This window comes from Panthera pardus, unplaced genomic scaffold (genome assembly GCF_024362965.1).
Source record: "Panthera pardus isolate Hobbes unplaced genomic scaffold, ASM2436296v1 HiC_scaffold_13, whole genome shotgun sequence".
NCBI classification, from domain to species: Eukaryota; Metazoa; Chordata; class Mammalia; order Carnivora; family Felidae; genus Panthera; species Panthera pardus.
The window spans coordinates 31,955,191-31,970,677 of NW_026526688.1; the positions used below are offsets into that span (position 1 = coordinate 31,955,191).

Here is a 15,487-nt window from a genome sequence, read left to right on the forward strand (position 1 = left end):
CATTTTCTAACCCTAAATGAAGGGAAGGACTTTCTAACCATAAATGAAATAAACTCTTTGGTTTGACGACCAAAAAAGGGAGGAGGAGGAGAAGAGGAGGGGAAAGGGAGGGTGGGAGAAGGGAGGACAGGGACGGGGGAAGGAGGAATAAAAGAAAAAATAAGAAAAACCACAGTGCGTGGTATTTTGTTATAGCAGCCTGAGCAGAAATAAGATAAACAGAATGTTATGAAAAACTATGCTCATAAATCCGGTAACTTAGATGAAATGGACAATCTCCTTGAAAGCCAAAATGCTAAAACTGAAGAAATAATCTGTATAATTCTATTTAAAAACTTGAATTCAGATAAAAATCTTCCAATAAGAGGCCCAAATGGCATCAGCGGTGAATACTACCCAACACTTAGGGAAGAAACTATATATGAATTCTACCCACATTCTTCCATAATATGGGGGAGGAGGGAAACTTATTTTATGAGAGCAACATTACACTGACCAAAATGACATTAAAAGGTAAGCAAACTACAGATCAATATCCCTTATGAACACTGAGGCAAAAATAACAAAATACTAGCAAAAGAATCTAACAATATTCTGGAAATGCAAGGCCGGTCCTTCAACAAAAGACATCATTTCAGTAGATGCAAAAAAATATCTGACAAAATCCAAAATCCATTCATGATTAACAGGTCTCAGAAAACCAGGAATAACACGGAATTTCCTCAGCCTGAAAAAGGCCATTTGCAAAACCCCTACAACTAACCTACTTAATGGTAAATAACACACTTAATGGTAATGGTAAATGAATGCTTGCCCCCTAACATTGGTGACAAGGCAAGGATGTGTCTGAACTGACCTCACCACTCCTTTGACCATCAACTGGAAGGTCTAACCAGGGCAGCAGGACAAGGAAGAGAAAGAAAAGGCATCTGAAAGGAAATTAGAAAGACTGTGGAGAAAGAAAACATTTGTTATAAATAATCTGCAGACAACATGGCTCAATAGAAAACTTCTAAAAATCTCCGTAAGTGAATTTGGTAAGATGTCGGGATACAGGGTCTATATATAAAAATCCATTCTATTTCTAGAGGTGAACAATGAACAATTAGAAATTGAAAATTTTATAAGTACCAATTTCCCAGCATACATACAAAAAAACCCATGAACTGGTAACAATACTATTGTGCAACATCTGTACGCTAAAAACTAAAAACAGCGATAAAAGAACTCTGCAACCTACAGAAAATGGGACAATATGCTGTGTTCACTCAGATTGGAGGACAAATCCTAAAACGTCCACTCTCCCTGAACTGGTCTGTGCGTGCAGTGCCGTTATCATCCAAATCCGAGAGGGTGTTTTTGTTCGCAACAGGCTGGCTCTAAAACGTGTAACGGAAAGGCAAAGGAATTCAAATTGCAACACGTTTTTGAAACAGAACAAAGTTGATTTTCTGACTTACGGAAAGCGACACGAATCAAGGCAAGGCAGTGTGGATGAAAGCAGATACACTAATGGAACAGTTTAGAAACAGGCTAACACTGTGGCTGATTGTCAGCAAAAGTGTAAAGAAAACACTTGATCTATCTGTGGTGTATAGGTTTTATACGTACCATATGTAAAAAGTAACTCAAAGGCATCGCAGACCTAAATGTAAAAACTTAAAGCCATTAGAGTTCTAAAGAAAAAAAAAAATCTTTATCACCTTAAGTTGGGCGGGTTTCTTGGATGACACCACAAGCATAATCCATTAAAGTTGCTAAAGTGGACTTTGTGAAAATTAAGAACTGCTGATGTTCAAAAAGCTCTGTTAAGAGAATGAAGAAAAGACTGGCTCAGAGTGGGAGAAAATATTTACAGAGTACATACGTGTCTTGTGTTATAGAAATGAGTTACCTGGCTAGAAATAGGGAAACACAAATTGGTGTACCATTTCTGACTTTTTCAAATTAATAAAACTGAAACATGAGATTTTGTAAGTGTGAAGATATGGGTAATCCCACATACTAGTGATGGAACTTCCATTTTTGGAAGGTAAATCTGACAACATGTATCGTATCTTAAACATATCCATAGCCTTTAACACAGTAACTGTGTTTCTAGGAACGTATCCTAAAAATCGTACCCATCAATACTTCTATTTGCAAAAATAAAAACAAAATTCAGTCCTCACAACAGGGACCAGTGAAATAAATAGTGGATGATCCACAAGCGTGAGGTTTGCAGACAGGGAAATCTCGTATCTGATCTGGGACACTGCTCGGCACAATGTTGAGTAGAGAAATAGGACATTAAACTGTACACAGGATTCCATTCTCCATGGAAAGAAAAAAAAAAAGGCAACTATGTTTTCCCTGCATGGTAAGATTACTGGTGGGGTATTTTTTCCTTGTGTACTTTCTGAAAAACATGCATTCAGGGTCTAGAAGGTTTTTGTTTGTTTTTTTAAAGAAATGGTGGCCCAGAGTTAAATCAACATAAAATTCCTGGTCTCCTTGTAAATAAGAAAGCGAACATGGCACTTAAGGATCTGATTTTGCAAAGGGGTAGCCAGACTGTGTAGGCTAGGATTGAAACAAAGGAGCGCTCGACTCTTGGGTAATTTCACTTTTGCTGCTTCCTCAGTAAGAAAGGATCACAAAAGACCTCATAAGTGACATGTGGGATCCATCCTCTATCATTGGGCCTGTTAATAAGTACTACTAGGTCATGTTGAATACTGGTTTTATTTGGACATAAGTATACCTTGGGCTTCCCCTTTATTTGGTTCCCAATTTAGTGTTTGATAATTAAGCTCTTACAGTATAGGAATAGAATTCTCCTGTTAATGCATTCTTAAAAATACCTGGTAAACGCTGTTCAGGACTTAACCATTGCCCCCTAGTGGGAAAGCCCTCAAATAACTTGTTGCTATTCACATACCACTGAGCAGAAGCATAGAACTTTAAAAGAAACAAGTTTAGTTCTTTGCTAAATTTCTCCTTTTGGAGGCATCTTTGTAGTGCCTTCAGTTTGACAGTTACTGTGCCAAAGAGGAAGTTTTGGTGGGCGTGTCTTAATTCTTACATAGAGATAGATTAAAAAGTCTGCTACCACTATGCAATAAAATGGCGAGGCGACAAAACTAAAGTTATCACCCGCTTAAAAAATTACCTTCGGCATTTGAGAACACCCCCAAGGCTTTGTAAGCTCACCAAGCATTTGATAATACTAAACAGTGAGTGAGGATGTTTTGACCTCATATGCAGTTCTACAAAATGAAGCAGGGTCAGGTTCTAAGGTTTGGGGAAAAGGTGTGTGAAAAACTTTTAGTCACGGACACACACACACACACACACACCACACCTTATCAACCAACTGAATAAATAAGACCCAAAAATAGTAATGTTCTCAAATGCTAAAGTAAGTTGACTTGATTCTTGATTACCTAGCATTCACCTTTTCTCTTTTCTAGGCTTGGTTTTGTTCTTCCAGAAGTGTAGATTATCGCCACTTGAATTTAAGTGTGATTAAAAAAAAAAAAATGCTGAAGCAGTGTTCTCCAAGAAGGTAATGATTTGTATTTCACTAAAAACACTGATCAGTAGTGTTTAGGTTTCACATATAAATTTTCCAAGACCAAAAAGATATTACTTGAAATAATTACACACTGCAAGAACCTGTTCTCATACTTCTCATTTTCTTTAGGAATATCTGTAGCCAGAATCCTCACATTTAAGGTTTATAAAGATCCTCACTAAAAAAAAAAAAACAACCCCCCCCCCCAAAAAAAAACAAAAAGAAAAAAAAACCCGAACAAACAAAAAAACAAAACTTCAATTTGAAATGAGAAAAAAGTGCATGGATGTCTTTTTGGTTTTTTAAATAGGCTCCATGCCCCGCGTGGAACCCAACGCGGGGCTTGAACGCACCCCGCTGAGATCAAGACTTGAGCCGAGATCAAGAGTTGAATGCTTCATCGACTGAGCCACCCAGGTGCCCGGCGTGGAGTCATTTATTCCAAAGGACTAAGGGCTTCACAGAAGACAGTTTAATGTCCAGTAGTTAGTTGTTACATGAACAGCTGTTCACCTAAATACAGAGATTTATAAGATGACTACTGCCCAGCCACTAAAGAGATCAAAGGAGATTAACAGAATGCAAGTTCCTTTTCCTACTGTAATTTTAAAAACAGGTTAAGACAGATGGGATAGAATATGAATGTTTGTAGGTGTCAATAGAATACAAGCAACTTGACAAGACTAAGTTTATTCTAAGCAAAATTTTTATTAATAAAAAGATTAACCATGACCATATGAGATGAGTGGCTGGGCTTCTAATTTGCTACATCAAATAAGTAGAAATGGATACTTGAGAATATCATTACAATTTGTAAGAGCATTCCTTTATGGAGGCATTTTAACTGTAGTCATGTTTCTCTTAAACATAAAAAACTAACCCTTAGTGTCATGAGTGAGAATCATTATAGCTATTGCTGAATCCAAAGAGAATTTCCAAGAGCTGTTTGGTGGTATTAATCTCAAGATCTACACCCAAACTTTAGGGAAACGATCTTCCACGTAGATCTGGAAAGCTGCCTGATCAGAGACGAGCATCAGTGTTTGATACTGTGGCAGGAGAACATCCCACTCCGAGTCAAGTGTGAAGAATAAATAACAAATTAGGAATGCACCCAAGATCCCCAAATAAGTTAGTAAAAGTGCCATTACTTGAAGAATTTCCAGACATAGAACGTGTTTAAATACAAATTCCAATTTGTTAAGTCCAAAAGATACAGTAATTTTATTACATAAAATTTCTCCTGTGTGCTAAAAATGTTGACTTACAAGACATAATATTCATATAAGTATAGAGGGAATTACGGTCGAATTGCTTCATCATCTTTCATTGATGAGAATAGAACCATAGGTAGTGGACATATATATATATATATATATGAAGCACTCAGAGTCCTCTAAAATTCTAGGTTGTCTATTACTGCTCATCCAAAACATCCTAACCATTCTCTAATAATATACATGCCTACTCAATTTATAGTTTTAAAAATAAAGTCCATTTTCTTCTCCATTAAAGCTTCTGCAAGACTGACAAAGGTACATTCTACCCATTAAAAAATAGGAGTACTCTTCATCTTTGGAAAAGGTATCACCACTTAAGGAAAATGTAATCATTTACAGATTACTAAATTTTTATTTGAGGCAGCTGTTGGGAGTCCATCAAGCACTTTCTGAACACTGAACCTTTAAAGTTTGTCTTTAATATTAATACTTTGGAAAACCAAAAATAGAGGAAAACATATCTATGGCAAAGTACATTTCATTCAGATCTGATAGCAGTAAAATACAAAAAAAATATTTAGTGCAGTGTCAATTTTATCTATGTAAATCACTGGAGGATAGTTTTATGTCATGTCTTATGAGTGAATGACAAAAAAAGTTTTAACCTGTTAAGAAAGTTTTTTAAACCTTTAACTTTAGTAAGGCAAAAATGAAATTAAGCACTGTAAAAAGTCTTTAAAAATGAAGTTCTACAAATTTGGTTCCCATTTACAACAATTTCATTAACAGATGAGTTAAGTGTAGATACAATGTATCCAATACTTATAACCACAGTAAAAAAAAAATCTCTAATAGCAATTTATAGATTGTGAAATCCTTAGTAATACCAATATATATTCAAAACATGTTCATACAGAACCAAGACCCCTTCTTCTCCATGTAAAAGAACACTTGTTAAAAATAGTTAACAAAAATACCGATTAAACAATGGAAACTCATTTCATTTCACTGCGCCCAAAAGTATGACACAAAATATTGGCTTAGAGAGGTAGATTAAAAAAGAAAAAGAAAACCAGATTCTCCATTCTTTGTCACTTTTATTCAGTAGTAGTATTTTTTTTTTCCTTATTTTCGGTGCCAGACACGGCAAGGAGTGATTACAGCCAACTGTTATTTAAAACATTTGTTCGCAACATATACCCCCTTTACCACTGACCCCAAACTGACTCATTTTGTGTGCTTTCGTTCTTTCTTTTTTTAATATACCACCACCAAGACTGGGTGGAGGGGCAGGGGTGAGAGAGACGGAGGGGAAGAGTCCAGGAGGCCAGAAGAGGAGGAATGCTACAAGCCACAGTAAGAATGAGCTGTGTTTAATTTAAAAAAGGGGGAGGGGTGTACCCCACAAATGATACAGTAATGAGGATACACAATTAAATCCCATAAGCATGACTGAAGGCTTTCACTGTGTTTGACGTCATCACAATGGAAGGCATAAAAAGTGGAGGAAATCAATGTTGACACAGTCCAATCTAGTCCATTAGGCAAGATGGTGCAAGAAGTCATTTAAATTAAAAGTGCCCTACCCTTACCTACATGGCTAGCAGACATGGAGAACACCGCGGTGAGAATCCACAGAGATTTCTCCATGTAGCTATAAAAGATGTGTTGTCGAATGGCACACTGTCAAACACTGGAAAGGGGCGCCACAATGGACCTCTCTCGTTTTTAGGTACGAATGCTAGATTCAACTATCTCAACTAAGCAGGAAGTGGGCTCTTCGGCTGGGAATGCCAACCCTAATTCACTTTGTCTTGAAATATATACAGATTGTTTGTAGTAGCTACAGCAATGATATTTTCCTTGGGGTGCCAGGCCGTATGAAGTATTTTCTTGTTGAAGTCTAGGCTGTCAACGCTTATCTCGTCTTTCTTTCGCTTGCCACTTGCACAGACTTTGCGTGGCTTCAGAACCGTGCGAGGTTTATTGTTTTCCCGCGACGCTTCTAGGGTTATGTCTCGCTTCGTGTTCCTGTCAAACATTCTGAAGAAGTTATTGTAAGATCCGGTCATGACAACACTGCAAAAGCAAACAAGTGTGCAGTCAAATAAGTGAAAAGAGTTCATTTTCAGTACAACGGTTCAGGGATGAAACCCAGTCCAGTGTGCTCCACAGGAAATAGCGACTTCGAGCACATTTGGATTTAGGAAGAGGGCTGCTGACACCAGCCCCGAGACCATCCAAACAAACTGGTCCTAGTCTGGGGCTAGGGCTAGGGAGCTTGGTTTTCTGTCAACGACTCCTTTTCATGACTACCCAAACCATCACCAACGCGGGAAGCATTCTCAAGGGCAGCTTCTGATTACTAGTAGTGACGTCACCTTTGTCGAACATTTTTGTCACTACAGGCTGTTACGTGACTGACCAAACCTGTAGCTTTCTGAAGTACCAACCGTGGGACCACAGGTTCTGAAACCCCCAAATTGCACGGTATAAAACTGCTCATAAGAAACCAACGCTTTGCTTTGTTTTGTGATTTAAATGATAAACTAGAGAACTTGTTCCCAGGATGCTGTCTGGCTGGGATCATCCTAGCTTATGAATGGTTTAAGAAATCCGCTTCTGAGAATACTGAGTAGCATATGAAGTTTTTACGAACAGAAAGTCGTTTTACCTATAACATTAAATACATCTGAAGCACTTTTTTTGACAAATATTTTTAATAGTAACCGTTTAAAGGACTGCCAAATTTTAATCCTACCCAGGGTAGCTCTTTGTCAGTTTCACCTTCCATCCATCACCGCTCAACACTTACTAAGTTTTAAGTATCCCGGTAAGCAAAAAAACCTAAGTTTGAAACCGTTCATTTGGAAAGGGTCTGGTGCTATTATTACTTCCCCCATTCTTCCCACATGGTTTAAATTATTATTGTAAATAAGATCACAGGTTATCAAGGAACTGTTCACCACTTGAAAACAACTCTGAGTATTTGCACATATCGTACGTTACACAGTACTGTCAATTCCCCCAAAGGACACTTGACAACATTTTAATCAAACTTAAATAGGTGCATATACCTGAAGGTACTAAAACTGTATTTCTTTTAAAAGGATTTATGTAATTTAGACCGGCATCCTTGTATTATTTGAATCTGTGAGGTTTGAATGGATTAGGACACGTAGGTCTATTTAAAAGGTTTCGTTAGGCCAGCATTTCTGTGGTATACCTGCCAAAAATGTGTCACCTGAATCAAGTCCCGAGGAAACATTAGACAACACTCCAACTGAGAAACATCCTATAAAATCACTGGCCTGTTTTTCAAAAATGCCACAGTTGCAGAAGACAAGGAAAACACGAAGAACTACTGCTCCAAATTAAAGAAGACTAAGGAGATAGGACAACTAAATGTTACATATACCTTTGGATTGGCTATTTGATCAGATTTTTTTCCCTCTGCTAGGAAGGACGTGACTGAGGAAGGCTGGGGGAGGGGGGGGGGATTTTTTTTTTTTTTTTAAATTTTTTTGAAGTTTATTTTTGAGAGAGAGAGTGCAAGAGCGAGCAGGGGAGGGGCAGAGAGAGAGGGAGCCACAAAACTCAAAGCAGGCTCCAGGCTCTAAGCTGTCAGCACAGAGCCCGACGCAGGGCTCGAACCCAAAAACTGTGAGATCATGAGCTGCAGTCAGAGGCTCAGCTGACTGAGCCACCCAGGCGCCCCGAGGCTGGGGAAATTTTAATGGGCTCTGTGGATCAGACAGGAGGACTGCACCAACGCGAGTTTCTCTGCTTTAGAGGACTGCCTTGCCATCATATGGGAGAAACTATTATGTTTTAGGAAATACTTATTAAATTTAAATACTCATTAAATTAAATTTAAGGGCAATGGGGCATGTTTGGAATTTACTCTCAATTGGTTCACAAATAAAGTATGTGCGTCTGTTTAAATGTCTTTTTTTTTTTTTTTTTTTTTTTAGTTTATGTTTATTTATTTCTTTTGAGAGAGAGAGAGATCCCAAGCAGGCTCCGCACTGTCGGCACAGAGCCCGACGCGGCACTCGAACTCACAAACCGGGGGATTGTGAACGGAGCCGAAATTCAGCGTCAGACGCTCAACCAACTGAGCAACCCAGGAGCCCCTACCTGCACGTCTTTATAGAGAGAGAGAAAAAGACCCAGCAAAAGAGAATGACCCAGCAAACAGTACCAGGAGAACCTGAGTAAGGGCTAAATAAGACGTGTCACCCTTACAAGTTTTCCGTGAGTTTGAAATCATTTCCAAAAAATTATTTTAAGGTTAAGGGAAATCAACAGTTTCAACCGTGTGAGGAAGAACTAACTAGTTGCAGCAGTGTGCCGTATTCTATTCTATCAGTGTCTTCTTTCTCTTCCTACTTGCTAATTTCTCCTTTCCTCTTTTCTTTTTTCAAAACTTCTCGATGCCTCGGGGTTAGTGCATTCAAAGGCAAAGCTTGCTTGTTCCTAGTCTAGGTGCACTCTGCTCAGCCTATTACTGGGTGTCATGTTAGAATCAGATAAAAGTACTTTTAAAAGTCATGCCAAAGATAAATGATCTAAGTTCTATCATCCTCTTTAACACATAATACCACGAGACTCATCACCGATTAAACTAAAAGTACCTCTAATTACCTTGAAGGCAAGTTTAGGTAATCCCCAAATTATGTTTTGTTGTACCATGTTCTGTTCTACTGAAACTAAAACCTGAAAGATTAAGACTTATTTATCCTTGGAAATAATGGTACACATGTTCATGACATGGTAAAAATGAAGCATACCATGGCAAAGTTGTGGATTATAAAAATCCTAATTACTCATGGTAATATGGTTAAAATTACAGATGATAATTACCACTTCCATGAGATATTAATGTAGTGTCTGGAAAAACTGGTGTGTAGCATTCCAAACGAAATATTCACTGACTAAATATTTCTAAAAACAGTTTCATAATTGATGAACAAACAAACTGAAATTTCACCATTTTAACTACTGGCATGTCAAAAATGTCATTGATCTGGTTCACAAAGGGAAATATTTAAAGACATTTAAGTCATAATTTAAGATCCTGAGACTTCTTTGTGCATTTTCATATTTATTAGTGAAACAGGTTTAATTTTTTTCTGCTGTTACTGCTATAAGGTTACTGAATTTATTTCAAGGAAACTGAAAGAAAATGAAGTCAGGATTTATAATTTGTGTCAATCTAAAAGAAGTTGTATTTTTAGTGAACGTGGCAACCATAGAAGCGAAATAGCAAATTTCTTTCCTCTAATGAAATGCACAATTGAATGAGAAGTTCAAATTAAAATAAATTACCTGTCAGATCCGTTCCAACAACATTCAAATTTGTCAAATATGCAGTCATTTTCATACAGTGAACAAAGTTTACTTCTGAGGTATTCATGAACCTGAGTTTTAAGTACAAATGCATTATTACAGATATATTTATTTACATCTTAATATCTGCTGATTGATATTAGGAAAACAATTTAACTAAATCCTTACTTGTTTTTTTAAAAAAGAAATATACAGAGATACACACACACTTTATTTAATCTTATTAAAATTCAATTCTCTTGGTAACAATAAAGGCAATAATTTTATTCTTTTACAAACAAATGAGCCCCTTTCCAAGAACACACATTTTCCCATTGTAGGACAGAGAAAAATACCCTTTGGGGCATGGCAAATGAACACTTTATAGGCCTGACTAATTATTCAGGCTAGAGAACATTTGAAAATGGTACAGATAAGAGAATGATAATTAAAGACTATTATTATTATATCTGTAGTTGAATATGTTAACACTTGGTTTTCAATCCATAAATTACATAATTATTATGTTTTACTTCCTTTTTAAATAACTACTTCCTGGGCATAAATAACTGAAGCCCTATATTATCATTACATACCCATACTATGCGCAGCATGACCATGCGCCCCTGGTTTGGTGATAAATTACAACTGACCCTTGAACACCATGAGGATTAGGGGTGCTAAACCCACTGCAGTCAAAATCCATATAGAACTTTTGACTCCCCCAAATTTAACTACTAATAGCCTACTCTTGGCTGGGGAAGCCTTACTGATAATGTAAAGTTAACATGTATTTTTTTTAATGTTATATGTAATATGTATTATACAGTGTATTCTTATAATAAAGTAGGCTAGAGAAAAGAAAATGTTATTAAGAAAATCATAAGGAAGAGAAAATACATTTATGGCACTATACTGTTTTTATAGAAAAACAGTCCACGTGTAAGCGGACCCACGGAGTTCAAACCATGTTGTTCGAGGATCAACTTCATATAGTTACTCGAGGTATGCATCACTAAAAAAATTGGTTATTACTTGATATTCCTTATTGAGTATCAAAAACTAATGAAGAGGTACTGGTTTTCTGAAGTATAATTCTGTATTTTACTCACTAGTATCTCACAAGGGGATAAGCCAGAAAAATCATTAAATCTGGTATTTAAAAAGTATTCTGAGAAATGATGCATTTTTCTCAATATCAACACTGTTAAATTACAAAGGACATTCCAAAGCTTTTGTTGTGACCAGAGGGAGGGAAAAAGGGGTCTCTATCTTCCTGACTACTTAGAGAGCCTTATAAAATAAATAATGACGGAAAAGAGCAGGTACCTTCTAAATGCTCAGAATTCTCTATTCTTTACGAAACAACCTGAAGTCATTTTAAGTGTCCATTTCAATTAAGTATAGTGGAATGATTCAGCCATGTCTATGTGACATTAAGCACAAATTTGTTAACACAGAAGAACTGTAACTCATGTAGAGTTAGAAGGCAAAAAATGAATCAGCTCAAAATACCCTTTAGTCACACAGCTCAGAAAGAGGATTACATAAATTCAGTTAAGAGTTGAATCTGCATACGTTACATTTGAGTATAATGTGACTCTACTCTGAATCACTAATTCAGCATAAGCAGAAAACCTGCAAATCTGGTCAAAGGAGGTAAATCCTAACAATCCAACAAAGTTGTAGAATGCACATATAAGGGTTTCTCACCAAACAATTTTAAGTGTATGAGGTTAAGGTTCAAATCAATTACTCTCAATGGCAATGGGGTGGTGGTGGCGAGGAAGCCCAGGAAACAGATTACAATCTTGCAGGTCACACAAATGTAACGTGAAAACAAAGCAGTATATACTTGCTTTTGTTTCAACACAGCATTTATTTTAAAATTTCAAATACCATTAAGAAGAGTCTTAAGTAGTTTACGTTGTCAAAGAGGATTAAAAAGTTAGAGAAACGTTGTTCTAATCTTATGGAAGACATATAACATAAAGAAGGTACCGTTTATAAGTTCTCTACTCATACGACAGCGTTAAGTGTTTTCTACACTGTAGCCTAGGGCTTCACCCCAGGTTTCTGCTTGCCCTCCACCCTGTTCCCAGCTGTGCACACCTTCATTCTCTTCTCTAGAAGAGATAGGGGATCAATGGTAGTGGCTGGCTGACGAGAAGAGAATCCAGACCTAACATCCTACAACAGATAGGCAACACCTAGAGCCGTCTGCTGGGCTTTCAAGCCCTTCTCCTTTAGCTTAAGACAACAGTTATCAGCCAAAAGGCAGAGCGCCGGTCCACCTGACTGGGCACGCCCGAGTTCAGCTTCAGTTTTAAACTACTACTGTGCACACTCCAACCAGGACATCTCCAGTAGGACTGGCCATTCTCCCCAATCCTCTTCCCCACCTAGACATTAATAGAGAGCTTGCTCTCCCCTCCTCACTGTAAATGTAGACAGGGGTGGGGAAGAAGAGTTGTTACTACTGAACCAAACTGGTAGCAAAATCACACTTTAACTGAATAGACAACACAACCTACAAAAGTATACATAAAATTAACATTAGGCGAAGCAACATACTCAATGGATGTCTGAAGGAAAAAGCCTATGGGCTGACCATGCGGTACTGGGATTAACATGTAGTACAAAATCCACTATAAAGACTTAGAAGTAAACAAGGTATATGCTCATTGAAAGAAAAAACTGCAAATACCTGGTATGTTTCCACAGGCCTGTTTTCCATATTTAAGTCCCAAATTTTGACTGACAAATAGTCTCTAGTCATCATATATCGACCACTATGGCTGAATTTTACATCAGAAATAGAGGAGATGATTTCAGAAAAAAAAGACCTGTTACTGGGATCTTCAGGTTCTTCAAACACTAAAAACAAGCAAAAAAGGGCAAATTGTATAATATTCTGGCTCGGACAAAGCACTTGCTGAGACAACCATTCACAAACTTCCTACAAGTGAGTCAGAGATGACAGGCTAGTATATAGAACTGAAAAACCTCTCTGGCTACACGAACATAACCTCCCTGGAGGTTTCTTAGGAGTGATTTAGTGCCGACGTCGAAGACGCCCAAGTACATAGCGCACACCCAGAGCCCTACGGCTGGTTTAAGGGAGCTAAGCTCCCCCCAGGGCTTCGGGCTTCAGAGTGCACCAGGTCTGCGGGTTCCGCATCCTCCACGACTGCCTGTACTGCCACCGCAAGGAAACACACCGTCCAAATTCATTCCAGAGTCTACTGTTTTAGTGGCCAGGTGAAACCGTTTTGATAACAGGCACGTACCAAATGAATTTCACGTCTACAGTAACATGAAGACAATAATAATGTAAACCCTTAATTTTTTGACCTGGCGCTTTTTCATTTTTTTTGAAACCAAGGAAAGCTCTTCTCAGAAAGGTCTTCCGAGAAAACTCAAAATAGAAAGTGACAAAGGGAGGGCAGGGGGAAAAGAGAGAAGGGAGGGGGGGAAGGGAAGGAGGAAAAAAAACCCGATTACACTTGAATACAGAGTTGGAGAGCCTAACCCCAGGTTCCCAAAAAATCATATTCCATTTAAAAATATATCCACTGGGACATCGACAGACATGCTCCCAGGAGGGCCTTCATGTTGTTCCAGTGGAGTAAGCTCCAGAGCCTCGTGTAGAGTCAGGCAGCTTGGCAAAGGGCACGGGAGACCCTGGGCACACAGATTCCCAGACTTATAAACCTACGTAAATGCAGTCACCACATCTGACACTAGTTTCAAAAAACCAGAAAATGTTATCATTTGAAAAAAAGACACAGTAAACTTACGTTTAGAATGCCTATCACAGAGGGCAGAGGCCCTCATGTCACATAACCGAATAGTTCCTTTACTGCTGCTGTATACAAACGTGTTGCAGCTGTTTGGATGGAATTCTGCTGCTGTGATCACCTCTGTTAGCTCTTCCATATTGGCAGGCTTGATATCCACAATATCTGAATAGCATTTTATTAAGGAATTTCCACTTAGAAAAAAAGAGCAAATATAATCTTGCAGTTCTCAAATCTAAAATTCATTCATAAACTTAATTAAGCACAAGTATTAATCCTGAATTGCATTCTACTCCTTAAAGGAGTATAAATCCCAGAGGGATTCTAACGCTTGGGGAAAAATCTTCGAAGAAACCATGGGTGAATTCTATATCCTGTTAGAATGTAGCAGGGCCTTTTTTTCCTGAGTGTGACACAAACCCCAGAAGCCACAAGGAACCGATTGATAAGTTATCTTCCTAAATATTGACAGGAGTTAGTGTACATTCCAAACAAAAGTAAAAAACTTCAAGGGGAACCTACTGCACCACAAAAATGGAGCTGATGTACCTAACGTAAAAACTAGAAAAGAACAAAAAGAAACATAAATGGTTGATAAACAGGACTTTTCACTAACGAGACTGTTAAAGGGACCAGACTGGAGGAAAAAGGCTCTTTTATACAATATGGGTAGAGTATAAATTCCAATAAGGTGTTAATTTTTCAAATGAGGTCTATTTAAAAATACATACAATGACACTCGCGGTAATAACTGCTAACATTTACAAAACCTTAAAAAATAAAAGGAAGACAAACTTAAATATATTTATATACAACCCTAGATTTGTATGCACATAGTATGTGGTGTATGCCAGGTATGTATAGTATCATACACTTGTACAGAAAAATCTCAGAAGGATAATATGAACAATGAGAATGGCGTTGGGAAAGGTATTTCTATTGACTTTATACCACTATTGCATCATGACTTGTATGAATTTTTTTCCAACTCTAGTGAGCATATTTTTATAATTACATTTTTAAAGAATATTACTCCACAAATTTGTTTTTTACAAAAAACTCAACTATTAAAAACATTAATTTTCACAGGGACTGCAGCAGTATTTAATATACACAGTATTATATAGCAAAGCACTTAGCACTAATTACTGAACTTACTATACGTAATAGTACTTAAAATTCTAAGAGTCCTATTTAAAATTTTTTTAATATTTATTTTTGAGAGAAAGAGAGAGACAGAGTGTGAGTGGGGGAGGGGCAGAGAGAGAGGGAGACACAGAATCCGAAGCAGGCTCCAGGCTCTGAGCTGTCAGCACAGAGTCCGACGCGGGGCTTGAACTCTCGAACTGCGAGATCATGACCGGAGCTGTTAACTGACTGAGCCACCCAGGCGCCCCCAACAATGCTATTTTTATATCAATACATTATGCCCTTTATCAAAGAACTTCCCCCAGTGTTTAATCACTTAAGCACAAAGAAGAAATGCTATAGGGACGCCTGGGTGGCTCAGTTGGTTGAGTGACCAACTCTTGACTTCGGCTCAGGTCATGATTTCACAGTTCATGAGTTTAAGCCCCATG

At 37.7% G+C, this 15,487-nt stretch overlaps 1 protein-coding gene across 4 annotated transcripts in view; it reads right to left on the bottom strand.

The window, feature by feature from the left end:
• Window positions 1-5,853: 5,853 nt before the first annotated feature.
• The window catches only part of PPP2R2A (protein phosphatase 2 regulatory subunit Balpha), an 84,819-nt gene continuing 75,185 nt past the window's right edge, over window positions 5,854-15,487 (bottom strand). For all 4 annotated transcript variants that reach the window (XM_053900947.1, XM_019466898.2, XM_053900948.1 and 1 more), the window contains exons 7-10: window positions 13,908-14,072; window positions 12,815-12,984; window positions 10,108-10,199; window positions 5,854-6,855 (exon numbers count right to left, since the gene is read on the bottom strand). In XM_053900947.1, coding sequence (XP_053756922.1) covers window positions 6,576-6,855; window positions 10,108-10,199; window positions 12,815-12,984; window positions 13,908-14,072 — 707 coding nt within the window. In that variant the 3' untranslated portion in view covers window positions 5,854-6,575. The remainder of the gene's footprint in view (window positions 6,856-10,107; window positions 10,200-12,814; window positions 12,985-13,907; window positions 14,073-15,487) is intronic.